Genomic DNA, 27350 nt, shown 5'->3' with positions numbered 1-27350 from the left:
AGTGGAGGAGAATAAAGCAGTTATAAAGAGAAAAACCTCACCAATAGGTTCCCCTTTCTCTTTTTCTGCCACGTTTACATGTGTGACCGGGGCTGCCATTAATTTCACCAATTTCTTATAGTTTGGCCAGTCCTGCCCCAGAATTACTGGGTGTGGTAGCCTTTCCGCCACCCCTACTAACAGGTGACGCTTTATCGGACCTACCAATAAAGTACACTTTTAGTAAGGGGTATGTCGTCGTGTCTCCATGGATACAGGAGATAGCCACCTTGCCTTGTGGCTGCCACGACACACCACCCAAGAGAGCAGTTTGAATTAAGGTCTGTGCACACCCTGTGTCCACTAATGCGTGGGTTTTCACATTCCCTATAACCACATCAATAATACAAGGCCCCTTTCGACCATTTCCCCATTGCTTACCCGCTTCCGATGCCAAGTGACATGTTGCCCCTAATACTTATGCTAAATACTATCAATACCAAATTCCATCACAATTGGATAAATGGTTTTTCACATATATGGAAAAATGTAAAATGTGTCACAAATGTCTGACCACCTTGTCTATTATGGAGATAACCAGGCATGCTATAGCAAGGTAATACCAGCTGCATTATTTTTTTTAGCAGTTTTTACTATGACATAAATATTATAACCATATAAGTGATTATAAACAATCTATAAACATGTTTTTAATTATGCTATTAACAATTATAGAATATGATTAGAAATAATGTGTATTATACAATTTTGTCATTGTTTTATGCGCTATTATTTATAATCGCTTATAACGGATATAGTCAGTCTGTCTCACCAATTGTATGGGGTTGCTTTGTTTTTGCAATACAGTTTATACACTTTTGCCATTGTTTTGTTTTTGCTATTGTTTATAACCACTTATAACGGATCCCTAAACTAAAGTGTTACCGCAATGTCCTCTAACCAGGGTTATATTACTTCAATAATTTATTGAAAGCATTCTTATGATCTATCTGTGTTTAACAAACTATAGGATCCACGTCTAAGAACAACTTGCCCACCTGTAATGAAAGTGTTACCAAGGATGGAAAACCAGCAGGGAATAATGGCCTCCAAAAGGCCTCTTTTGAAATTTCAAAACTCACATGCATCAGGGCATTATGTTGTTGTGAATTGAACCATATCTAAAGAGTAATCAGTTAGAACACATATAACAGGTTTTTCTACAGCATTAAGTGTATATCAAGTGTAAATAGATGTACGCTGACTCACTGCGGAAAGGGGGGAAAAATGTTTACTCACTGAGGAAAGGGAAAAAATGTTGAATCGAAATCACAAGATAAATGATCTATTTATTCTCAACATAAACCACAGATGTGACATTCTTGTACTGTCATGTGTAGTATCCTCTGTCTGTCTTTGAGATGCTAATTTAGCTGTCTATATTTGTGTTTAAGCTATTTATGCAAATATTTTAGTAAAAGTATTTACTATATATATATATATATACAGACGTGCTCAAATTTGTTGGTACCCTTACAGCTCATTGAAATAATGCTTCATTCCTCCTGAAAAGTGATGAAATTAAAAGCTATTATCATGTATACTTGCATGCCTTTGGTATGTCATAGAATAAAGCAAAGAAGCTGTGAAAAGAGATGAATTATTGCTTATTCTACAAAGATATTCTAAAATGGCCTGGACACATTTGTTGGTACCCCTTAGAAAAAGATAATAAATAATTGGATTATAGTGATATTTCAAACTACTTAGTTTCTTTAATTAGTATCACACATGTCTCCAATCTTGTAATCAGTCATTCAGCCTATTTAAATGGAGAAAAGTAGTCACTGTGCTGTTTGGTATCATTGTGTGCACCACACTGAACATGGACCAGAGAAAGCAAAGGAGAGAGTTGTCTGAGGAGATCAGAAAGAAAATAATAGACAAGCATGGTAAAGGTAAAGGCTACAAGACCATCTCCAAGCAGCTTGATGTTCCTGTGGCAACAGTTGCAAATATTATTAAGAAGTTTAAGGTCCATGGAACTGTAGCCAACCTCCCTGGGCGCGGCCGCAAGAGGAAAATCGACCCCAGAGTGAACAGAAGGATAGTGCGAATGGTAGAAAAAGAACCAAGGATAACTGCCAAAGAGATACAAGCTGAACTCCAAGGTGAAGGTACGTCAGTTTCTGATCGCACCATCCGTCACTTTTTGAGTGAAAGTGGGCTCCATGGAAGAAGACCCTGGAGGACTCCACTTTTGACAGAAAAACATAAAAAAGCCAGACTGGAATTTGCTAAAATGCAAATTGACAAGCCACAATCCTTCTGGGAGAATGTCCTTTGGACAGATGAGTCAAAACTGGAGCTTTTTGGCAAGTCACATCAGCTCTATGTTCACAGACGAAAAAATGAAGCTTTCAAAGAAAAGAACACCATACCTACAGTGAAACATGGAGGAGGCTCGGTTATGTTTTGGGGCTGCTTTGCTGCGCCTGGCACAGGGTGCCTTGAATCTGTGCAGGGCACAATGAAATCTCAAGACTATCAAAGCATTCTGGAGCGAAATGTACTGCCCAGTGTCAGAAAGCTCTGTCTCTGTTGCGGGTCATGGATCCTCCAACAGGATAATGACCCAAAACACACAACTAAAAGCACCCAAGAATGGATAAGAACAAAACATTGGACTATTCTGAAGTGGCCTTCTATGAGTCCTGATCTGAATCCTATCGAACATCTATGGAAAGAGCTGAAACTTGCAGTCTGGAGAAGGCACCCATCAAACCTGAGACAGCTGGAGCAGTTTGCTCAGGAAGAGTGGGCCATACTACCTGTTAACAGGTGCAGAAGTCTCATTGAGAGCTACAGAAAACGTTTGATTGCAGTGATTGCCTCTAAAGGTTGTGCAACAAAATATTAGGTTGGCGGTCCCATCATTTTTGTCCATGCCATTTTCATTTGTTTTCTTATTTACAATATTATGTTGAATAAAAAATCAAAAGCAAAGTCTGATTTCTATTAAATATGGAATAAACAATGGTGGATGCCAATTACTTTTGTCAGTTTCAAGTTATTTCAGAGAAAATTGTGCATTCTTCGTTTTTTGTGGAGGGGTACCAACAAATTTGAGCACGTCTGTGTATATATATATATATATATATATATATATATATATATATATATATATAGTGAGCAGATGGGTTTGTTGATTGTTTGAGTAGTATTGTTCCTTGGGATTCCAATACTGAGCTGAAGTCATGAAAACAGCAGGCGCTCAGTGTTTGGTATTTGAGCCGAGCAGCAGTGTGGAGTAGTGGTTAGGGCTCTGGACTCTTGACCAGAGGGTTGTGGGTTCAATCCCCAGTGGGGGACACTGCTGTTGTACTCTTGAGCAAGGTACTTTACCTAGATTGCTCCGGTAAAAACCCAACTGTATAAATGGGTAATTGTATGTAAAAATAATGTGATATATGTATAATGTGAAATCTTGTAACAATTGTAAGTCGCCCTGGATAAGGGCGTCTGCTAAGAAATAAATAATAATAATAGGGGAAGATGGTTTAGGGAAAAAGCCATTTAAGGTAAGGGGGACAATTTCATCCTCCAGGTGAAATGACCAAGCAAGTACATCAATTACTGAAACATAGTTTTGAAACTTATATAACAAACATTCACAACAAGTAAAATGTAAATATTGTTTTGTAATTTTTAGGTATTTGTCAAACTTGTCCTTGCTTTACCAGGCTTTCACTTTGCGTTACAGAAACTTCAATAATGTCATCACGTCAGAAGTGTCTATTAAAAAAAAAAAAAAAAACATTAGTCCGTTAGTCTAATAATAAGGGCCTTTATGCATGTGTGTTTGTAAGAAAATGCTCTGTTTAATATTTTTGGAGTAATCCAAATCTCAATACTTTAAATTCAAATAAACAGAAAAGAAAACTACCTCCAATTTCACAATCATCTCCAACATCAACAGTGTATAAAAGTAAGGGAATCAGAGGCACAAATCTAGCCATGAGATCCTGAGAGAATACAACGAAAACACTTATACATTAAACTGCAGACAGGATCAAGTTTAGGTTTAGAATACTTATTGCTAGTTTCAAGTGACATTATAAAAACATATGTTGTACTATAAAACAAGGCCAGTACTATACAAAACCCAACTATTAAAAAGGTTAACAATCACTCAAGGCAATTCTATATAATTTCTTTACTAAAAACATAGGTAAAGACAAAAAAAGATTCTATAAAGAGGGCTGTTGTCTTAACGTTAAATGAATACAGATCTTTATCTAATGTGTACAATACACAATGGGGCCTATTCAACTGGTCTAAACAATGGAGTATCAATTTTTTAAAAAAAGGTTCCGTTTTTGAAACCAACATTTTAGCAGTACATCTGAGTCTCTTTTGATTTTGTTTTTTAAAATTAGTAAAATGCCAGAGTGGGTCCTATTTTAAATCATTTTAATGGGAGTGACATTTAGATCTGGAGCCATGTAGTTGGATTCAATGGGTTAAACTGCATATGTATTGGATTGTATAGACTGCTGATGTGTATTCAGACCATTAGAGCACACATTTAGCCTGCTGTATTCCATGACAAATCACAGAGAAAACCCAAATCGCACCAGATTGCGTTTCTACAGTGCTCAATATCAGTACGGTTGACATCACCTGCTTTAAAAAATCATAAGTGAGATACCTCTTGGAATTCCTTTCAACTGGAAAGTAAATTCAAACTGGTGACATTACAATGGGCCACATAACTCAGCCACTTAACAATATTCTCTCCATCAACCTTTTCCAACTTTTCAGTGAAAGATCAAGTCACAAATATAGCTGTATTTTTTACTTAACAATAAAGAAGTATATGGATGGGTTATAGGACTGTGAGCAAACTTGCTCAGTACACAAGAGCCTTGGCTTTAAACAAATGGTCTTCATTTTTATAAATGTAAATGCTTACAGAGATCACTTGCACTCCCTCTGAATGTCTTCTCAGAGGGTGCATTGTCTTGCACTGTTTTTCATATGTATATGCCACTTCTAGCAGCTTCTCGTCTTTAAACTATTATAAAAACAAAGTCATTCCACAGTACTCATTATTTCAATGCATTTTAAAAATGTGCATGCCATGTTTGCCTGGAAATAGCCTTTTAAACTTACCAGCCACATATGTTTCTGTGGACTTTCCTGTAAGAAAAAACAAAACAACATTGATCCAAGTAATTTGGTAGTAGATATTTTACAATAACAGTTTGATTGTCTATTGTAACAAAAATGGTGTAAATTGTATTATGGTGAAAAGACCTTGATAAACAGGCCAATTATATGTGTTTTGATTTTTAAGAACACATTACCGGTGTGTTGTACAATTGTAAATAATGTATTGTTGCTCACTACACATGCTTATTTTAATACTTCTTGTAAATTAATAGTAACCTATGGGGAAGAGGAAGGCAAAATTGGAATATCATAGTGCCAGCAATTCCTGAAGGTTAATATGGCATTCCAGAGTTATCCAATAAATGAGGTCACACAATAGTTTAAACACAATTATTAGAAAATGTAAAGCAAATCAATACATAACTATGCAGTCTATAGTAACTTTTCTATATCAGTTTCATTAGTGGATATCTGTGGATCAGCTGTGACAAATGATAAGAAGCAACTTTGTTTGACTCAGATAATTATCTTGTGCATCAGGTAGCATATACTCCTTTTTCCAAGTGTATCCCAATGAGATGGGGGGAGTATTCAGACGAAATGTGCCACTCACCTGTAGAAGAAAATACAAGTTTGGTTTGGGAAAAAAAAAGTGTATATCATGTGTTAATTTAAATCAACTGTATTCCAGTGAAAAACAGGTGCATTTTAAAGTAAAGTTAGAACAGTCTGTTTTCTGCTAGGCTGGTTATTAGTTACCTTTGATTGCTGAAGAACAGAACTGAAAGGGAGAGCGAGTGATCCAAGCCACTGCCTACACATATATGTTTGGACACCACAGCCCTGGATGCAGTGATTCTATTGAACCACAATGATAAAATTGGCTGTTAATATTTATAGAAAATAGTGGGTGGCACACGTACCTACCAGTTGTCAAGTACCCAAACTTGTCTTGGATCTCTATTTTTAATACAACTTATTCCGCTGGAATTGTCAGTGTCTGAGTTTCTGCAGCAATATCCTTTCAGACAGCACATACTTGTAATGGATCTCAGTGTAACAGCCTATTTTACTGTGGGATATAATGAAACAGAGCAACATCTGCTACATATAAATATGGGAAGAGGTCAAAATAATGTGGTCGTGAAAATGTTATTTTATTATTGGATAACACCACTAATGGAACTTGACAGAGAACCATAGCGTATAACTGCGTACCAAATGTGATATCACAATTTCAAAGTGTGTGGTCTGACTCATTGATATGGGTAGGTTAAAACAAAGTGACAGGGAAATGGTTCACTTTCTTGAAAGTTGACCTTGAGACATAGAATGCATTTGTTTACTGAATATGACATCAACGTTAGGTCTATCATCCAGAAACCAAAAAGTCACGTGACAATAATATAGAAGTCACAGGTCAAAGTGAAGGGCAGTATTAGATTCCACAACATTGAAAATATGACGTTGGCACCTCAAATTACATATTATAGCTGGTGTACACATTTAGTACATGCACTGTATATTTTATTATTTGCATTTTATTTCAGAGCTGAGCAGTTAATTTAACATGGTGCACAATACAATGCTACAAATGTTTTAAACATGCCTCCTGTACATAAACAGCAATTTCATCAAACACATTAATAAATATTTTGTCCTTAAGTTTGGACAAGCCTTAATAGCTGTAATCTCCTCACACTGATCTAACAAAAACATAGACAATGTAGATTACTTACCATGCCTTACATTTAAAGTGTAGTTAAAATAACTATTTAACCTGTATTCTTAACAAACCTTTCTTAGTGTCCACTGCCAGGAATCACAATCACACACAAATAATATTGATAAACTATTATAATATCGGTGTATTAGTCTGCAGGACCCATAACAGCACAATGAACAGACTTAGGCATACCAGCTATGGCAACTCAATGGACTTGGACAATTCTAGCTCAACAGCACTACAATATGGCAATGTAATGGCGGTGTGTAATGGTTCATATCATTGAAAGGTTGAAATAGCAACATACTACAACTGTGTTACCATTCTACAAACAGCTTTTATCATTTTAGATGTCTTTACATTGTCATTGTAGTACCAAAGCACTTCAATTGAAGATCTCTTGGTAAGGTTTACAATAAAGAATCAGTAGAACACAGAAACACACCGTGCAGATTCTACACTGTTTCATCTAATCGCTAAACTTGTTTTAATCTAACTTTAAAAAGTGATATCATGTGACTAAAAAATGTCATTTCTAGCATTGTTTAAAGTAATTGTAGATAACCAGATAATGTCATAAATCTTCTGTTTTGCACTTCCATTAACTACATCACTCTCAAAATGTGCAGCTTTTGGGGGAAAAAAAAAACATGCTATAGCACACAGGTACTGTCATTTTAAAACAGAACACCTCACAGTGTCTTCTGGGTCAAAGCATATTACTAGCTGAAAGCATGTCAGTCACTAGGGGGAAGAAACTGTTTGCTTAATGACAAAATAAGCATTGATAGAGTGGGGACAATTTCACCCTCCAAGTGAAGAGAGCGATTGGAAGAGGCTGTGATCCACCGATTGCAGAAATTCAACTTCTACAAATGGCTGTACTGGAACCTGTGTACAGTACTAAAGCTGGTCATTGTTCATTATGATTCTAGATACATTGGCACAAATGTTTAATTTAAATTAAATACTGAATTAGTGTATAAACATAGCTAATGAAACAATTACATAAATCTCACTATATAGGCATTTGCAGGCCCTGTCCATAGTAAATTTATTACATGAGCAATATTACCCCAGATTATGTGCCATCATTAGTATTCTAACCAGCCCATTCCCTTCCCACAAGTCCTCCTCGCAATGTAAACAGGATAAAAAGTCAGCTACCTGGTTGGTCACTCCCAGTCTATGTGTAATTTAGAAAGAGAAAGACTGTAAAGACAAAGACCAGCGGGTTAGGCGATGGTTTGTATACTTCATTGAGTCCAGTCATTTTAGGGCACGATGGTCAGTTTTCAAGTGAAACTCTCATCCCAACAAGTAGTATCGGAGACTTTCCAACGCCCATTTTATGGCCAGGTACTCCTTTTCAATGGTGGAATACCTGGTCTCTCGTGGCGACAATTTTCTACTGATATACACTACCGGTCTTTCTGCTTCTGTTCCTCCCGGAGTGAGAACAGCTCTCAGACCAATATCTGAGGCGTCGGTCTGCACGAGAAACAGTTTGCTAAAATGGTGACTTTGCAACACCGGCTCGCTGATGATGATACCTTTTAGGCAACTGAAAGCCCACTAACACCGTTGTCCACACAAATGGCAATGTTGGCAAACTGAGGAATGAAGTGGCAATACCACCCCACAGGATCTAACGGCTTTACATGTTGTGGGTGGTGGGCAAGCTTGAATAGCCCCTACTTTATCCACCTGTGGCTTACTTTTAAACAGTGCATCTAAAAGTCGGGCCATGTTCCAGCAGGTCGTCCAGGTACACCACACATGCCTGCCTGGGGATTTTGTCCAGTACCTCCATCAGCCGCTCGAATGTAGCTGGGACATTGCACAATCCAAACGGCATGAATTTGAACTGCCAGAGGCCCTGTCCAGTGGAGAATGCAGTCTTCAGTTTGCAGTCAGGGGTGAGCGCCACATGCCAATAGCCGCTCCGCAGGTCAACGGAGCTGAACCAGGAGGACCCAGCAATGAGATCCAGTGACTCGTCAATGCGGCCCAGGGGCTGTTGGATGGCTCACTCACCCCAGCCTCCCGCATCTCCTGGATGATCTCTGCGGCCACCTCGCATTGGAACAGGGGCAGCTAGTGGGGTGGTACCCGACTGGGTGGGGCTCGGCCGGTGTCAATGTGGTGTTGAACCATCCAGTCTGTCCCCCATCCTCTGGCCTGACCGCAAAGAGGTGCTCAAACTCCTGCTGTAAGGCGCGGAGTTGGTTGCTCTCCTGGTCCTGGAGCCCCTCCTTGCCGCACCCCCTTCATGGCCTTACTAAGGTGGCTTCCTGCCACTTTCAGGCGGGGCGCGACTGTTGCTGTTTCTTTCACCCCCTATGCTCTGCTCTCGGCTCACGCCCTTTGCAGGAACCCTTGAAAGGGCTGGTGCTTTCCAAGGCTCCTGCAGACTATTGTGCTGGAGGGGGTGGTTAGTGCATCTAGAAGGAGTGGCAGACCTGCTGTTGAAGGAAATCCAGCCCCAGGATGCACTGGTCTTGGATGTCCATGACCTAGACCTCCTGGTCAAAAGCGGTCTCCCCTAGGTGCAGCTGCATTTGTCCTCTCCCTCGCATCGGGAATAGCTGTCCCGTCACAGTCCGCAGTTGCACTGACATGGGTGCTGCTTTGGCCCAGCTGATCTCGCCAGGCCGCTGGAAAATGTCGGGACTGACCAGGGTGATGGTGGATCCAGTATCAATCAGCACGGTGCAGGGCACACCCTCCCCCCTGCAGTTCAGATGGAGATATGCCCCGATACTTGTTCTCCTCACAATGACTGGCATGCTGGTGGTTTGTTTGGGGTTGAAGACCCAGGCTCACCATTCCTGGGTGAGTTGGAGGGTGTTTTGTAGCTACCGGGGTTTGGCAAGACGCAGGTACTTGCAGAGTTCACCTGGTCCTATCTGTTTATATTCTTAAAGCTGTAAAAAAAAAAAAAAACTAATGGGGCTATAAACCATAAGGTAATTCAGACAGTTAACAAGCAGCTAATCAAAGTGTGTCACTGGAATTGAAAACCTGACGATATCCCAGGACTTTACTCCTTACCTAAGGGGCAGTTATTGCTTTGCTTGACCCTGGGAGCTTTATGTAAAGCTGTGTTAATTGAGCTTGTTGAGATTTTCATCTTAAGATTTGTGCACACGTGCGCTCAGTATTATGGGTACAGGATGTAGGCTTTTTGTTCTAACCCTAGGAGTAAATGCAACTATAGCACCAGTTGTCTTATAGTAGTTTTTAAAAACTACCAAATAAAAGAACAAACCACAACTGTGATACAGGTAACTTCTGTTTTTTTGGTATTCTTGCAGTGGTAATTTATTAATTTGACATAGTTATAATATCATATAATTATAGCGAATAGCGGCAAAATAATTAAATGTTCATAAGTGGAATAAAATTTGATAATTTTGCAATTCCTATCCAATCCCTCTTAAAAAAATCACTGAGCCATTTTACTTTTCGAATATATTATTTACAAAAAAAGTGCAACAAATTTTGCACTGGAAAAATGGAATTATCCACTTTTTATAGGCCTATACAAAAATATGTCATAAAAAAATTAGGTGGCCTGTAATAAATATATATTCCCCCTTCCCTCTTACAAAAACATGCATATTATGAACCAATTCTTGCTAGAATAAGATGTTTAAACAAGATATACCCATTGTAAGCAGGGAGTTTAAACATTGTTTTAGTTAGGAGGGATTGTAATCACAGCAGAATTGAATTGACTTGTATTGGAGTGCATCCATGGCAACGGGGTTCTCCACTGCTACTATTCTTCCATAAATGTCTATGGGATCTTAGGCTTCTCTCGCCTCTACTGTCCAGTACAGTCCGACACCATGCTGGGCGTTGAGCTCAGGGAACAGAGCCCTCTACTCCCTTTCTATAGCACCTGAGTCTCCATGGAGGACCAACATCCAGGTATTTGTCCACTGCACTGGTTTACAAGGTTTCAACTTTAGCTTATAAAACCTGAGCAGCTTTTTGGTCATATATTGTATCACAAATGCATATTTCAGAGACGTTTATGGTACTTTGCAATATACCACAAACTGACTGGGGGAAATCACAGAATTAAATATATGCCTTTGTATTTTTTCCCCACCAATATTACATTTGTGATTTATTTATTTAAATAGAGCTCGTAATATTACCCATACAGAAATAACTTATATTTCACATATGTAAAAAGCAACATATGTTACACTTATATGGTGTTATTTCTCTTCATTTGGTTTTTATGGGTATACAAATATGTTCATATATAAATTATATACGGATTGGTTATGAAATTGGCCCGATTTTCTAGTATTTTCAATATAAGGATTGTATGTGTTAGTATATGTAACATATATTGCTCCAAATATGTGTCTTTATACTTTAAATATATGGTTATTTTATCATTTAAATGTGTTTTTATACTTTAAATATATGTGTTTTTTATAATCTAAATATGTCTTTTTATACTCTAAATATGTTTTTTATAATGGAAATATACCCCTTCATTTGTTGAATGTTTTATACAAATGACTACATATGTTCATATATTATCCGTTGACCAATTAAGAAGAAATTTGAAAATGAATATTAGAATATACACACAATTTATATAACACATGTATATACTTACACACTGTAACCAGAATATAAAATGCGACACTAACTCTTTCATATAAATATAATTCCTAGGATTTGTCCTTTACAGCAAAGACAACACAAGATATATAGATAGGAGTTAATAAAGACTGAAGTAAATGCTGTGTATTGTAGTAACTGATAGACAATCTAATATTTATTCAAGGGTTGTTCCTTGGTAAAATGTTACAATGAGATGATATGGGTGCTAAGGTAGCTTTAATTGTGTCTTGTGTAACTAAGCTATCTTGTATTTATATGACCTGCGTGTTTGATATACACCTTGCAGGTAAAAAGCAGCTTTAAGCAGAAAGTGATTTTATGATATTTACAAAACTGTTTATGGTGTATGATAAAAATGTAAATTGTTAATTTTATTTATTTATTTTTTTAATAAATATTTTTTTTGTAATTTTTATTCTCGTTATTTTAATATTTGGAATCAGTGCATTAACTCACATTTTTGTATATAAACGTGTACAACATTTTTGTGAAAATTAACGTATTCCTTATTTACTCTATCTGTCTATATACACAAACATTCATCTATCTTTTTATGGCATACAAATCAAGTTGCATGATATCATTAATTTTGATCATGCATGTTCCTGTTTTGCTGATATTTAAAACACATTAAGAACATATGTACATCAATATATGGATATGTGATGCATATATGTAACATATAAAACGGTATACATTGAGATATATGTATAATGTATTGAAAATGTGTGTTCTTTCCATATAGGTAATCACGCAAAGGCTGTTTATTTATTTATTTATTTATGTATTTATTTTACAACAGTAATATAACAAAATTGACAGAAGATAAATTTGTTAAAATGGCATGAAAAAGCGATGTCTTATATAAATGATATAATAACATTAGTTAACCGTAATCTTTGTATATTTAGCAGGGAATATTTCATATTAAGAAGACAAAATGTTATTTAGTTTTATCTGAAATATTCCCTGCTAATCTATATTTAAAATAAACAGATAATGTTAGGGTTTGTAGAACATAATAATAATAATAATAATAATAATAATAATAATAATAATAATAATAATAAATACAGACTGGCCTTTAAACTAAATGTGACACCAATGAATTAAGTAGTATTGCAGCTTTAAATTCAGTAATCGTGTCTTCTTGAGCCGTACAAGAAAAGAGCAGGATCCCTTTGAGCTAGGGTCCTCGCGTTTCCATAAAACGTCTGCTCTGATTGGTCTTCCCTAGCCCATGTAACCAATCAGAGAGCGGCTACCATGGAGGAAAGAATAAATGCAAGATGGCTCCTCATATAAAGTCAGGTTCCTGGCTTCTCTCTAGTGAACATCAAAATTACTCTTTATTTCCAATTAGAATTAAACACAGTTTTAGGTCCAGTGCAGAGGGGTAACCCGGAGTTTGAACCTGATATAAAAGAAAATTAAATCGTGGCTATACATCCCGAGATTTTAGGGAGAAAAGGGGGACCTTTTTCAAGCTATGACTTAAAAGCAGTATTTCTTCTGTGTCTGGCGGTGGATGGTGCGCGACAGAACAAGGGCCTTTTACCACCAACATCGCCGGAGCGCTTGAGATTTAAAAAACAGAATCGAACTATTGAAAACGCATGTTGGATATTTGGTGCGAAACAGACCACTCAAGATCTCCGTTTCATTCCTAATTCAGCATCATGGCAGTATCAAGGTGGGAACGTTATTTAAACTGCCAATGGAATGTTATTTAAATGATGTTTCTCGGGCCCAACCCGAACTCTTATTTCTTCCTTTTTAAAGGCGAATATGCAATTATTTTGGGCAGGCAACCACTCTCAAAACTGTTGATAAATGAAATGTCATAGTTAATAATTCAATTGTCAATCTATTTCTTTGGAAGTATACTTTTAAATCTAAAATCACAGCAGCCTTCGGTTTGAACTGGGATATATTTAATGGCAATAATTAGACTGTGTCGTGGTTTACAGGTACAGTATTTTAAATGTAACATATATATTTTTTTAATAATGTGCTGAGGTCCAAAAACTTCGAATGGAGATGTAGAAAGTAACTATGTCGCGTGTCACACTTTCTGTCAAATGTATCTGTGTTGTGAATACCAAGACTTATTAATATATGTATTTATGTAGGCTACATCAATCATACATAACGTAAAAAAAAAAAAAAACCCTATAAATGTCATACTTATCCACGACGCGCTAGGTATGTTCTCTTAATCGTTGTGATGCTGTTTTTATAATCTGCATCTGCAAACTAAATCTTCACTGCCTGTTGTCTCCAACATGTGCACCAGTAACCAAAATGACACCCTGTGTAGTAACCGAAGTGACACCCCAGGGCACTTCAATATGTAACAAGATTCCAGCATTATTACGTATTAATATGGAAGTCCTCGATATTTAATCATGGGTCACTGTGGCTTCATTGTATTTTAAAATTCTTTTAGTGATGTTGTTGCTGTTCCATGTGCCAAACATGCCAGAACAGCAGCTGTAGAGGAAATCAGAGAAAGGGTATTTTCAGATAAATATATTTTAAGTTTTATGTAGGCTATTTAATTGATGGTGAAGCATGTCCTTGCTGTCAGTTTTGGCATTGCAGAAACTGGAACTAAATTTAGTTTGTCTTGCCTTTAACCTGTAACTTGTACTGTCTTACTCAGTGTTTTGTATTTGTCAGATTTTATAGATGAGGAAATCGCTATTAAAATAATATAGTTCTACAGGGGCGCTGGAACTAGGGGTGCTGGGGGTGCGGCAGCACCCCCTGGCATTGCATGGCTTCCGTCATATACAGGGGTTACAGTTTTGTTCAATGGCTTTCACACCAACTTTAAAATTTTTTCCAGTGCCACTGTAATTCTATGCAAATAAATATTCAACACCCCTGGCATCACCAGACTTGCATGTCTCTTTTTCCACTGTACAACTGAGCCACGCCAGGAATTTACTGAGCCCTCAAGGTGCGGTTAAGGGGAGCCTGTGTTGTTTTTCCACTGCAGAGCCAAGCGGTGCTACTAACGTCACACACAATGAAAGACTTCTTAATTATTGTTATTAATTAACTGTTTGCCAAAAGATGCTCAAACAAATGGTGTTAAAAAATTAAGACCAAAAGTACAGCTGTATCTTGTATCGCTATATTTTGTAAATATATTTAGGAATGTTTTTGTAATCCACAAATTTCTGATTTATATTGACTTACTAAAGTTAAATTAGTTCTGTTGAAGGGGCGAAAAAACGGTGGTTTTAAAAATATGATTTGCCAAAGGTATCCTGTTTAAGGATAGTTGTTTTCTTTTCTATTTTTTTTTTTTTTTTTGGGTGCTTTAAAAAGAATCTGCGTGAGCCCAATGAGAGCCATAGTTGTATGTATGGTACAGTTGTACAGTGTTTTGTTTGATTTTTTGTAAATAAGTTTAGAATTGTTTTCTTTTTTTAATATAATATAGGTCAAGGATGAGAGATTTGGTAGAATTGTGTACCATACCCGCTGTTTATGCCCATTTGCTTCAGATTGTGTGAAATTCGGGCATATTATTATTTGTTTATTTAGCAGACGCCATTATCCAAGGCGACTTACAGAGACTAGCTTTCTCATTTCTGAATGCATGACTCCAGATCTCCCTGAACACTTCTATCTGCCTGCAGAGAAACTAGAGCCCGCACTTCCTTCCTTTTCTTTCTGGAGTGTACTGACTGATGCAACGTAATGATGAAAATCCTTAACCCTGCCCCTGGCTCAGCTCGGCTCGCAGCTGGATTCAGATGTCTTGTGAGGCCAGAGTTTCATGGTTTGGTTCTTGCTTGGCTTGACAAATAGGCAGTGGAGAAGCACCCGTGCTCGTACCATGCCGAGCCCTCAAGATCATCAATGTTAGGGTTAAAAATAGACTTTTGCTAGTAAGCTACTAAAATTATTCTTAAGAAAACCACTATTTTGAGGGAAATGCTCACACTGACGATAGTGTAATGTAATAGAATGTGTTTTCTAGTTAAACTATCTGCAGCTGTTCTTTACCATTGGCTTTGATTAGGGGAAAAATTGTCATCTTCTACACTTGTCTTCTCAAAAATGGCAGGATGTGTGTGCATGATTAATTGCACATAGATTTGATTCTTGAGTGGGTTCTTTAAAAGGAGTATTGCATGCATCTTTCATTTGAAAATAAATATCACTTGTATTCCTTAAATATATTTAACAGGTTATGAGAATTAGCATTTTTCTGGTCTTTCAATTTAAAATGTCATGTGTAATATTGCAGTTTACACTGGAAAAATAAATCTCTTGATATTAGGAGGGTCATCCTTTACATTTAATAACTAGTCAGTTTCAGAAGGGACAGAAATTACAGCTGCATAGCCCAGTGGTAGAAAAAATAGTTGTTAAACCTAGTGAAATAATGAATTGCAGCAGAAGCAATACATCTGTTTACACAAATAGTGGATTGGTCATCTGCTACAGGGCCCTGCACCTATGGCAACACATGGATCTTGAAGATGAAATGCGATTTATAGTTGGTAGAAGTGCACGCCCCCCATCTCCTTTAACTTTTAACTTTTTTTTTTTTAACAAAATATTTTACATTAAAATATTTTAAAGTATTTGTACTAACACTGTTACGTTTTCTGCTCAATATTCATTATATAAGTCTCAAAAGTGCAGTATTGAAAAAAACATGTATTTTCATTTTAAAACCTGATATCTGGTACTACACTAAGAAATCTCTGTTTGCAGGCCTAGCTTTTAGACTGCTTGGCACTTCCTGAGTCATTTCACCTAAAGGGTACATTTGACCCCACCCATTCATTGGCTTCTTTCCTGTAAATAACTAGCCAGCTTTTTCCTCTTGATTGACAGGCTTTCATCCAGTAACATGCTTTGATCCAGAAGACACTGCTAGGGTGCAATGATCAAAGCAGTAAAGCAGTAACGGACTTCCTGGAAGGCAATACAAACAAACTGATGGCTTTCTTTAGCCTAGTGTAGCATCAGATGTCTATTTTAACAATAAAAGGCATGTTTGCTATAACATATTTCTTTCAAAACAGCTACATTTGAGACATATGTAGCTTACAGAATTGCAAAATGAGTAAAATGTAGGAAATTATTATGTTAGCTGCAATTATAGGGATGTTTGGTGCTTAAACTTTAAATTAAAAGTTTTGAATTTGCACTAAACAACGATATGCAGGCCAAATTTAGATGTCAGCTGTGGTATACAATAGGTTATGTGCGGTGTAAATGTATTCAATATTTAAATGGTACATAAGGACCTTTTTATTTTGTTACATGTTCCCATACAACTGTCTACGTAAGGTGTGTGTGTTTTTTTTTTTTATGTTTTGACCACTTTTTTAAACTTTTAAATTGCATTCCCTGCCTCAAGATGGCTTCACATATACCTGCATGGACCTCTCGGAACTACATTTCCCATCATCCTCCTGCTCATCTGTAACAGATTTTCCAGTGAGCAGGAAGGAGGTTGATGGAGAAATGTAGTTTTGAGAGGTCCATGCGGGTACATGTGAAGCCATCTTGAGGCAGGGAATGCAATTTAAAAGTTTAAACACATGGGAACATGTAACACAATAAAATAAAAAGGTTGTTATGTACCCTTTAAGTCTTCTTCCTTCCATATATACACATATAGTCTCATCCAGTTAATGTTGCAGTGCATCGTAAAAAAGTAGCAGCACTCTAATGGGCTAAAAAAAGTTCCAGCATTTTAAACGTGTATACATGTTTAGGAAATAAAATGGAATCTAATATCCCTAATTTAAACATTTGATTGTATTACACATGCAAAATAGCCTATCGGGACCAATATATGGTTTCTTGACATAGTTTATTTGCTTTGCGGTTAATGTCTATTCCACATCACTCGCCATTGTCTGTCGTTTTGTATAATATGATATACAGTAAGAAATAATTTGCAGGATTCTATTGACGGTTTATCATCGAGGTCAATCCACCATGCAAATTGTGCTGTAATAGCATCCCTATGTTCTGCTGTCTGTTGCTATCTGATAAGGTTCTGTGCTCAACTCTAATATTTTTCCCTGCCATAAGGTAAAGTGATTTTTGATTCACCCTATTGAAAGAAAATGTGGGGGAATTTTAAACATGTTTGTCTTGTTAATAGACTTGATCGCCTGTTTATTTTGCTGGACACTGGCACGACTCCTGTGACACGAAAGGCAGCAGCACAGCAGCTAGGAGATGTGGTCAAGCTCCATCCTCATGAGCTGAATAACTTGTTATCTAAAGTAAGTCTAGACTTCACCAATTCTAATAGGCATGATATTAATGGCTGTGTTTGAAAAAAAGGCTTTGGAAATCCTTATTTCCTTGTTAAAATGTGTTACAAAAAAAATAGGCTGATTACAAACCTATTTAATGATTATTGTAACACAACCTAGGAATTGAGTTAGTATAAAAAAATTCTCAGATTTGTGTAATTTTAATAATTTGTTAACAGAGTGGACCAGTTTAGTAAGAAATGGGCCTCTGTAAGTCGCCTTGGATAAAGGCATCTGCTAAATAAACTAATAATAAATAGATTGTTTACTAAAAATTCAAGTAATAACAAAGCTAATGAATAATGTATTGAATGAATATAGTTGCTCTCTCAGAGTTTAAACATTTAGGCAATAGTAGTGGTAATCTGAATCATGATCGTGTTTGAGTAAAATAGACAAATCTTTTGATTTCTCTGATGCAGGTATGAGCCAAAATGATAATTAGGACTGTGTGCTGAACAAGGTTCTCTTATTAGAACCTTGTCTGTCAATAGTAACCCAATTACGTTTGATTGTGTTAAACTATTGAAATGAGTAAAATCTCTGTTGAAATAACAATAAAACAATACAATTGAATGCAGAATCTTTTAAATGTAAACACAATGAATTATTGCAATAAGATGTTACAGGAATGAGGATAATCCCTTGCATTGTAAAGAGCAGTACATTGCAATTTGGTTAAAACTGGCACGTGTATTTTACCCAAAGGTTTTAACATACTTAAGGAGCCCTAACTGGGACACCCGCATTGCAGCAGGCCAAGCAGTAGAAGCCATTGTGAAAAATGTTCCCGAGTGGAATCCTGTCCCAAAACCGAAACAAGGTATTCAATATTGTAACCCGTCTGTCTCAGATCTTCGTAATGATTTTAGCTTTCAGTTCACTACGATGTAGTTTTTTGTTGTAAAAGTAGATTTTATTTTTATATATATTTTTTTTTTTTTTGTTAATCACTAGCATTGTGAAAATCCACGTTTTACATTTTCTTGATCTTTGCACATTAATACCACTACTATACAACTTGTAAGTCTGTTCTAGCAACAAACCTTTTTCACCATCTGTGACAAGGAAGGCTGCAGGGGTGACATCAGACCAGAAAAAACAAACGAAAACAAGGAATGGTGGGGCAAAACTGAGACGCTACGGTGCTCAGTGCGTTTATTAAATAGAAAAATGAACAGTTTTACAAAACAGAACAAACACTCACAAAACAAAAGGGCACGTTGGCCAAAACAAACAGACGCAACAAACAAGTACCGTGCTGGTGTAGACCCAGCACGTTTTAGGAATTGTTTTCTATTCACTTTAAAGTTTTACTTTCCTTCACCACCCAACTCGTTCTGCCTCCGAACACACTCATGACCGTGCAGCCAAAGCTGCAGATCTTTTATATTGGTGAACGATGGATTAACTGGGTAACAATTATTATATTGCAGCAGTTGCAGTAAATTTGAACAACAAATAGTCCCAGGGAGCAGCATCAACTTCTCATCTATAGTGTTTTCTTTGAAATATTTGTAGATTTCAAGTAGAAGTACAATATACAAGCAAAGAACCAAAAAATCTAAAGGTTGTAGATTTTAATTGGCTATTGCATATGTTTGTTTTATTTTTAAACCAAGAATGTGTGTTGTGCTGTTGACTACAGGTGAATTATACATAAATGAAACCCATGAAAAAATATTAGATGAGGATCATATGTATATGTTAGGGGTGAGTCGGTACACCGGTTTTGCGGTTTAGGTACATTACGGTATTGACACCATTCCTGTTCTACACTGCAAATATCATAATTGTCGTATGCAGCAGTTGACGCTATGTTCGTGTTCCTATGAAGGAAAAGGCGATTTTTATACAAACACCTTTTTACTCAATGTCTTGTACAAAACAAGTCTCGGTACTGCTTGGCTTTCTTACACTTGAATATTCCATCCACTTCTACCATACTGTTAATCACCATCATGACCACTGTTTTGCCTTTGCATTTGTCTACTGCAGACAACAATTTTTTTTTACTGCAAACATGCTTCTATAGCAAGTGATGATGTAGCCTTAAGCAAAGTGTCTGAGGAAGATCTTTTTGTGATGCTGTATTTTGATAATGGTTTTGAAGGAAACTGAATGACAATTAAGAGACAAGCGACAGCAGTGGGATAACTTGAAGTAGTTTTGTTTTTAAACAAGTTATTTACAGTATTCAACCTTTTTTAGGTTAATGAAGAAATCTTGTTTTTTGTTATGTATAATTTTTTTTTTTTTGACAGTTCACATACCGTGCAGATTTTGTATCTGCCCATCCCTACCAGTAAGCAAGTTAATTTGACAACATTGTTTGGGACCAGGTGTTCAGATCAGAATTGAGGTGCCTAGCTCTGAAGTCTTCATGACGCCTGACCACAGCCAGTGCCACAGAGTTCATTTTATGAGCGTTAAAATCACAAGTGTGTGTGTATAAATACAGCAAACTCGTGTTTGGCAATGCTGTCTTATTCTCCATAAAACTTGCCAATACTGTTTTATAAGCTCACATAATTGCTTCCCCAAATGTCTTTTTCTGTCATTTCAGAGTCTAGCTTAGACAGTTCCATGGAGGAGGCACCTTCAGATAGGCTTAGTTTCTACAGATTTGATGTCTCGCAACTTTTAAAACATGGATCATCTTTGTTGGGATCAGCTGGTGTGGAGTTTGAGATCCAGGACGACAGTTCAGGTAATCTGGTTTTCTCTGAGCTGATGTATAATGATTGTGTGTTGCTGCACAGTGGCTTTTCATTTTCTATAGTGAGCACGATGAGATGCAAATATAATTCATTTTGCAGCACATGAAGGGTGCAATCGAAGTCTAGGAGAAAAGGGAAGTATTCATAGTCTCCTGTAGTTTGCCAATTATTGAACTTCAGTGTAATGATTAAGGAGCGTGATGTGATAATGTCAGTGGTATGGAAATGATACTGCACCAGCTTCATTAATTAGTTTAGCTTTCAGGTTTAGTAACAAAATTTGATTATAATCCCAGGTGTGAAAAATGATGGATGTTACCTGCTTATGTTAAACCTTATTGAAAAATCTGGGCATGTATTTGTTTTTGAAAAGTTTTGGAAATGTATTAATATTTACACCATTTTCCAGGTTGGTAACTTATTTTAATAAAAAATTTTCACTGTTTTAACAAACATTTGTATTGCTTAATGTTTAATGTCGTAATAATTTTAGTGTTTTAATACATTTAGCAACTTGATGAAAACAATGTTTCTGTTACAACATGAGGAACTTAAGAGTGACTTATATTGTTGTATTAAATAGTTTGTGTTTTCAAAGTGTGAAAAAACACCAGGTAATTAGACCACCACTGTTGAGACCAATTGAAAGTATACCTGTACCTCATAACACCATAGCTGAGCCATTTAATCAAAACTGTCTGAATGTAGAAGACAAAATATCTACAGGTCTAATATTGTGTGTGTGGATAGATCTGATTGCCCTTTGTACTTTTCTATGGAGTAACATTCATTTTCAGTAAACTGATTTATTCTGTAATCAAAAGCTTCTCTCCAAATGAATTTCACAGTTTTCAAAAGAAAGTATTGGGGGGTGAACAAATGGAAAAGCAGCTGCTTCTGTTCAGTCTGAGTAACTGTAAAGCTGGTGAAGTTAACCTGTATCCTTGGTACATTATATTGCACTAAAATGATTAATTGTTTTACATATTCTATAGAATGCAAGGGAGTGGATTCAACTTATATTTTGAAAAATACAACATTTTCACACGCTCAATAAACCGCAGTGTTTTTGTTTTTTATTCCAAAGGTGAAGCTGATCCCAAGGAGAGATTAGCTCGACAGAGGAAGCTGCTGCAGAAGAAACTTGGCCTTGATATGGGAGCCGCCATTGGCATGAACACAGAGGATCTTTTCAATGATGAAGACCTGGATTACACTCCCTCCAAGAGCCCAGCAGCTAATAAGCAACCTGTAGGTAGAACCTCATGCTGTCCAACTGCATGGAATCACACAGTGGGTTAACTTCATAAGCATTTCTAATTTTGAGGTGTTGAAGTTGAATAAATGGAAGCCCAGCACTCAATAATACAATTAGAAACAATTTGCCTTCTAGTTTCATTGTTGTAGATTTGAGGCAGATATTACCTGTCCTGTATTCAATTTGTAAATTGGTTGCTAATTACACTTCTGTTTTTAAGTTATCCTGACAATTGAACACTCCCTCATGACCACTGGTAGCCATGTAATGCATTAACACTTCTATATGACACGACCCTCTGTGAACATTGGTTTGGTGCAATTGTTTAGTGCCTCCACATTCAACAGTTGGAAATGACTGACTTCCTCCTGATGTGATGCTTATATTGATACATGACCAAAAGCAATACATTGATTTATATATCTTGTGTGTGTGTGTAATATATATATACAGTACTGTGCAAAAGTTTTAGGCAGGTGTGAAAAAAATGCTGTAAAGTAAGAATGCTTTCAAAAATAGACATGTTAATAGATTATATTTATCAATTAACAAAATGCAAAGTGAGTGAACAGAAGAAAAATCTACATCAAATCAATATTTGGTGTGACCACCCTTTGCCTTCAAAACAGCATCAATTCTTCTAGGTACACTTGCACACAGTTTTTGAAGGAACTCGGCAGGTAGGTTGGCCCAAACATCTTGGAGAACTAACCACAGTTCTTCTGTGGATTTAGGCAGCCTCAGTTGCTTCTCTCTCTTCATGTAATCCCAGACAGACTCGATGATGTTGAGATCAGGGCTCTGTGGGGGTCATACCATCACTTCCAGGACTCCTTGTTCTTCTTTACGCTGAAGATAGTTCTTAATGACTTTCGCTGTATGTTTGGGGTCGTTGTCATGCTGCAGAATAAACTTGGGGCCAATCAGATGCCTCCCTGATGGTATTGCATGATGGATAAGTATCTGCCTGTACTTCTCAGCATTGAGGAGACCATTAATTCTGACCAAATCCCCAACTCCATTTGCAGAAATGCAGCCCCAAACTTGCAAGGAACCTCCACCATGCTTCACTGTTGCTTGCAGACACTCATTCGTGTACTGCTCTCCAGCCATTCGGCAAACAAACTGCCTTCTGCTACAGCCAAATATTTCAAATTTTGACTCATCAGTCCAGAGCACCTGCTGCCATTTTTTCTGCACCCCAGTTCCTGTGTTTTCGTGCATAGTTGAGTTCCTTGGCCTTGTTTCCACGTCGGAGGTATGGCTTTTTGGCCGCAAGTCTTCCATGAAGGCCACTTCTGACCAGACTTCTCCGGACAGTAGATGGGTGTACCAGGGTCCCACTGTTTTCTGCCAATTCTGAGCTGATGGCACTGCTGGACATCTTCCGATTGCGAAGGGAAGTAAGCATGATGTGTCTTTCATCTGCTGCAGTAAGTTTCCTTGGCCGACCACTGCGTCTACGGTCCTCAACGTTGCCCGTTTCTTTGTGCTTCTTCAAAAGAGCTTGGACAGCACATCTGGAAACCCCTGTCTGCCTTGAAATTTCTGCCTGGGAGAGACCTTGCTGATGCAGTATAACTACCTTGTGTCTTGTTGCTGTGCTCAGTCTTGCCATGGTGTATGACTTTTGACAGTAAACTGTCTTCAGCAACCTCACCTTGTTAGCTGAGTTTGGCTGTTCCTCACCCAGTTTTATTCCTCCTACACAGCTGTTTCTGTTTCAGTTAATGATTGTGTTTCAACCTACATATTGAATTGATGATCATTAGCAGCTGTTTGGTATAATTGTTTAATCATACACCTGACTATATGCCTACAAAATCCCTGACTTTGTGTAAGTGTACCTAGAAGAATTGATGCTGTTTTGAAGGCAAAGGGTGGTCACACCAAATATGGATTTGATTTAGATTTTACAGCATTTTTTCACACCTGCCTAACAAAACAAAACCTGCCAAAAACTTTTGCACAGTACTGTGTGTGTGTGTGTGTGTGTAATTATATAATATATATATATATATATATATATATATATATATTACACACACACACACACACAATATACTCCTTTTACCTAAATAACCCACTATATTGGATCATTACAATATGTAGTCACTCTAATAATTTCCCTGCATACATAATTGGCAGTAACTTCTAAGAAAATTTGAACCAATATATATCTCGACAGCTCCACTGTTGCAGTACTGTGGCATCCGTCCCTAAATAGACTACATTTGAATTCCTAAATAAGTTATAAATACTGTAAGTTATATTTTGATGCCTTAACAAATTACAATTAGAATATGTCTTGTATATGTCAAGAAGTATTTGCACCTGCCAAACATCTTTTAATTATAGCTCTTTTCTGTATCGTTTGTGTGCTTGTTAGATACAAATAAAAGGCTGATGTTTGGAAAGCATTAACTTTTTTAGTCATTTTGTTTTCTGAATATGTGTTCTATTTTCAGACTATGCCGGCTGCTGAATTAATTGACTCTGAGTTCCACCCAGGAATGAGCAACCGGCAAAAGAACAAAGCAAAGAGGATGGCAAAGTTGGTTGCCAAGCAGCGATCGAGAGATGCAGATTCCAACGAGAAGAGGTAATATGTTGTGGGTGTTTTACTGAACAGAGGTTCTCAAACTATGAGGAGTACCTATGGGGGTCAGGGGGTGCAGTGCCTTTCCCGGACACCTCTTGTTTAATTAAAGATGCAGCTCTCTGCCACTGCAACGTACAGGCATTTAGTTTGGAGCGATTCAGACAGGCACCAGAGGCTAATACGTCACCAGTTGGGCTGAATCTGTGTTTAACCCCATTGTGGCACAGATTGGCTGCTGTTATAAAACCCACACGTGATCAAGTAAACTAAAGCTCTAACCCTCTAAACTATATCATATATACTGAGCATCAAAATAAACGTATCACTTATATTTGAGCATCAGAAGAAACGTATAACTTGTATTTGGATAAAATTCACTAGATGTGATTAAAAAATGACAAACTCTGTTTGAGCAGGTGCAGTGACCTTTTTTTTTATTCTGCTTATTTAACAATTGACATCACGAAGATGCTGCAAAATGATTTGTCGGTCTTGGGCAGGTTTTGTGACTCTTGGTCTCCCAGTTTATGGCCTGTCATTGACAGTGTGTATCTGGTTATACAGTCTCACTAGGTTTGAAATTGCTGGCTGTGAGCACCCAAGACGGTGAACCACAGTATGCTCCCCTAGTCTAGCGTCCAACATGCCGATTGCACGAAGTCGCTGCTCTTGACAGACATGGCATATTGTTTTTTTTTCCTGTGATTTTCTTTATTGCTTTTATTCAAGCTTGCAATTCAACAGCTGAAATCACTCCATATCCAGTGTCCAATCAACTGTCTGACTACTTAGGCGATTAAGTGCATATGCTTCAGTCGTAGTCACTCAAGCGTTTCAAGGTCAAGGGTGAATGATCGAGTGATTAATAAGAAACCAAAAACATTTCGTCAATGTCCATCAGTTTTATATATCATTTAAATGTGTTGTAATAGTGATATGTTTATTTTGATGCTCGGTATACATATGGAACACAGACTAGCTACACAATGTCTGTATAGCAGTATCTAGTGAACAGTTCTGGTATACAGGTACTGCATATTGACAGTAAACCAAAGGAAATTTTACTCGCTGATCTAGCCTGTGTTACGTATGTATATGGATAAAGGGAACCTGGCACATGGAATGCAGGAGTTGCTCCTGAACTCTAGTCAAAGCTCCCAAAAACAGACAATCTTAGTAAACTACTGAGGCCATTATAATAAATATAACAACATATAATTACAATGTTCTTTAATTAACCTGCTTGAGGTTTTTTCCCCCCAGTAATGACAGTTTTGATGGAGAGCCTGAGGAGAAACGAAGAAAAACAACAAATGTTGTAATTGAACAACCGGCAACAGACTCCAAAGTCTTAATAGATAATGTTCCTGATAATTCGAACCTGTTTGATGAGGTGAGTGATGACATCAAGTCATTTTTCATTCTCCTTGCCTCTCCATCCCAGAAAAGAAATTGACAGTGTGTGACTGTGATCATTTATTTAAACCAGAATGTCAAGCAGTCTGAGGCCTAAAAGTTTAGAGTTTTCTTAAATGTAATATTGAAAATGAATACTGAAAATGTAAGTGTTGGAAGCTTCCATTCTTCTTTATTCATGCCTTAGGAAGTGGAGACACATTTAATTGGCTGCCATTTACAGTCTTGCTTTAAAAATATTAGGTAGTCATGATTGGCTATTTCATTCCCCCCCAAAAAAATCAATAGTGGTACTAGGGATGAAATGATGTAAATTTCCACGATACAAAATAGTTGTGAGCCCACTATTTCACGACACACACCGATTATCACGATAGTAGCGGTTATTTTGTAATGTGGTCTGCTGTGGGTATCTTGAGTTTGTGTCTAACCAGCGAAAGGGGAGAATTTTGCTCTGTGGACAGCTTTGTTCTGTGGACAGTTTTATGTTTCATCAGGAAGAGCTGTGGTAATGCAGCAAGCAGTGACATATTGCTTCACCATCCCACGCAAAATGTGTCCTTATTAAATGCAACATAATGTGGTGATTGTGCATTTATTTTAGTCTAACATTGTATTTTATGAATTCTTTAATTGTTCAATATTGTTCTTGACCGCAGATTAACGAATGGCCATTGGAGAGCTTTTGTGAAGAGCTTTGCAATGATCTTTTTAATCCATCGTGGGAGGTAAGGATTTTGTAAACTGCTTGTTCATCATTGCTTGAACAGTAACCTATAACTAGGGGCCCGGAAAATTCATCTTTAAAAATGTAACAAACTTCTGCTGGAAACAAGTCCCTTTTTAAATGGTCTGTGCTGGCTACAAAAAAAAATAATAAAAAAAAATAAAGTAATAAGCAGACAAAATAGATTTTTTTAAAAACAACCTTGAATGACAAATTCAGCAACGTTTTCAAGTTTTGTAAACCTTTAAGGCTTATGTTAACACATTAATTAAAATGACCGTGTAATTTCCATAGCCAATTTTGCTGTCTGTAATCCCAAAATATTAAATACGGGAGAAATGTTAACTGCAAACCTGAAATGACAAAACCAAAGCTTTTGTTTTTCTCTTTATATACACACAGTACATTTATAGTCCTATGTAGAAATGTGATTTTACAGTATGAGGAACTCGCCAATCATGAATCTGGGTTTTGTTTGACCCTGTTGCCGTAGTAACCAAATGCACAGATTGATGCCAGACTGTGTATAGCTACTGTAGTGCTGCATCTATTTAATTACTATTATTATTTTTTTTTTAAGTAAACAGGAGGAAAATAAAATGCATATTTTGCACGGTAGGCAGTCAAATACACTATTTCCGTGAAATTTGTGGTGTCATGAATTTTCCGGGGCCTTGCCTATAACTTGTTTAATCTTTTATGGTCAAACCTTTTTGAAAGTTGAACTTTTTTAAGAGATTTACAACTGATATTTTAAAGTAGTCAGAACTTTAGTCATTGACAACATGA

At 37.0% G+C, this 27350-nt stretch overlaps 1 protein-coding gene across 2 annotated transcripts in view; it reads left to right on the top strand.

The window, feature by feature from the left end:
* Window positions 1-12818: 12818 nt before the first annotated feature.
* LOC117415648 (TATA-binding protein-associated factor 172-like) overlaps window positions 12819-27350 on the top strand; it is a 61620-nt gene continuing 47088 nt past the window's right edge. The window contains exons 1-8 of one of the 2 annotated variants that reach the window (XM_059026512.1): window positions 12819-13226; window positions 17682-17805; window positions 18547-18661; window positions 20405-20548; window positions 21646-21809; window positions 24285-24418; window positions 25682-25807; window positions 26493-26562. In XM_059026512.1, the coding sequence (XP_058882495.1) occupies window positions 13213-13226; window positions 17682-17805; window positions 18547-18661; window positions 20405-20548; window positions 21646-21809; window positions 24285-24418; window positions 25682-25807; window positions 26493-26562 (891 nt within the window). In that variant the 5' untranslated portion in view covers window positions 12819-13212. Of the gene's footprint in view, window positions 13227-17681; window positions 17806-18546; window positions 18662-20404; window positions 20549-21645; window positions 21810-24284; window positions 24419-25681; window positions 25812-26492; window positions 26563-27350 lie in introns of both variants that reach the window. The other variant, XM_034026240.3, reaches the window with a different exon arrangement.

The sequence above is a fragment of the Acipenser ruthenus genome, chromosome 7 (assembly GCF_902713425.1).
Source record: "Acipenser ruthenus chromosome 7, fAciRut3.2 maternal haplotype, whole genome shotgun sequence".
Lineage (NCBI taxonomy): Eukaryota > Metazoa > Chordata > Actinopteri > Acipenseriformes > Acipenseridae > Acipenser > Acipenser ruthenus.
The sequence above is the reverse complement of the archived record's forward strand: the minus strand, read 5'-3'. Positions and strand labels throughout refer to the sequence as shown.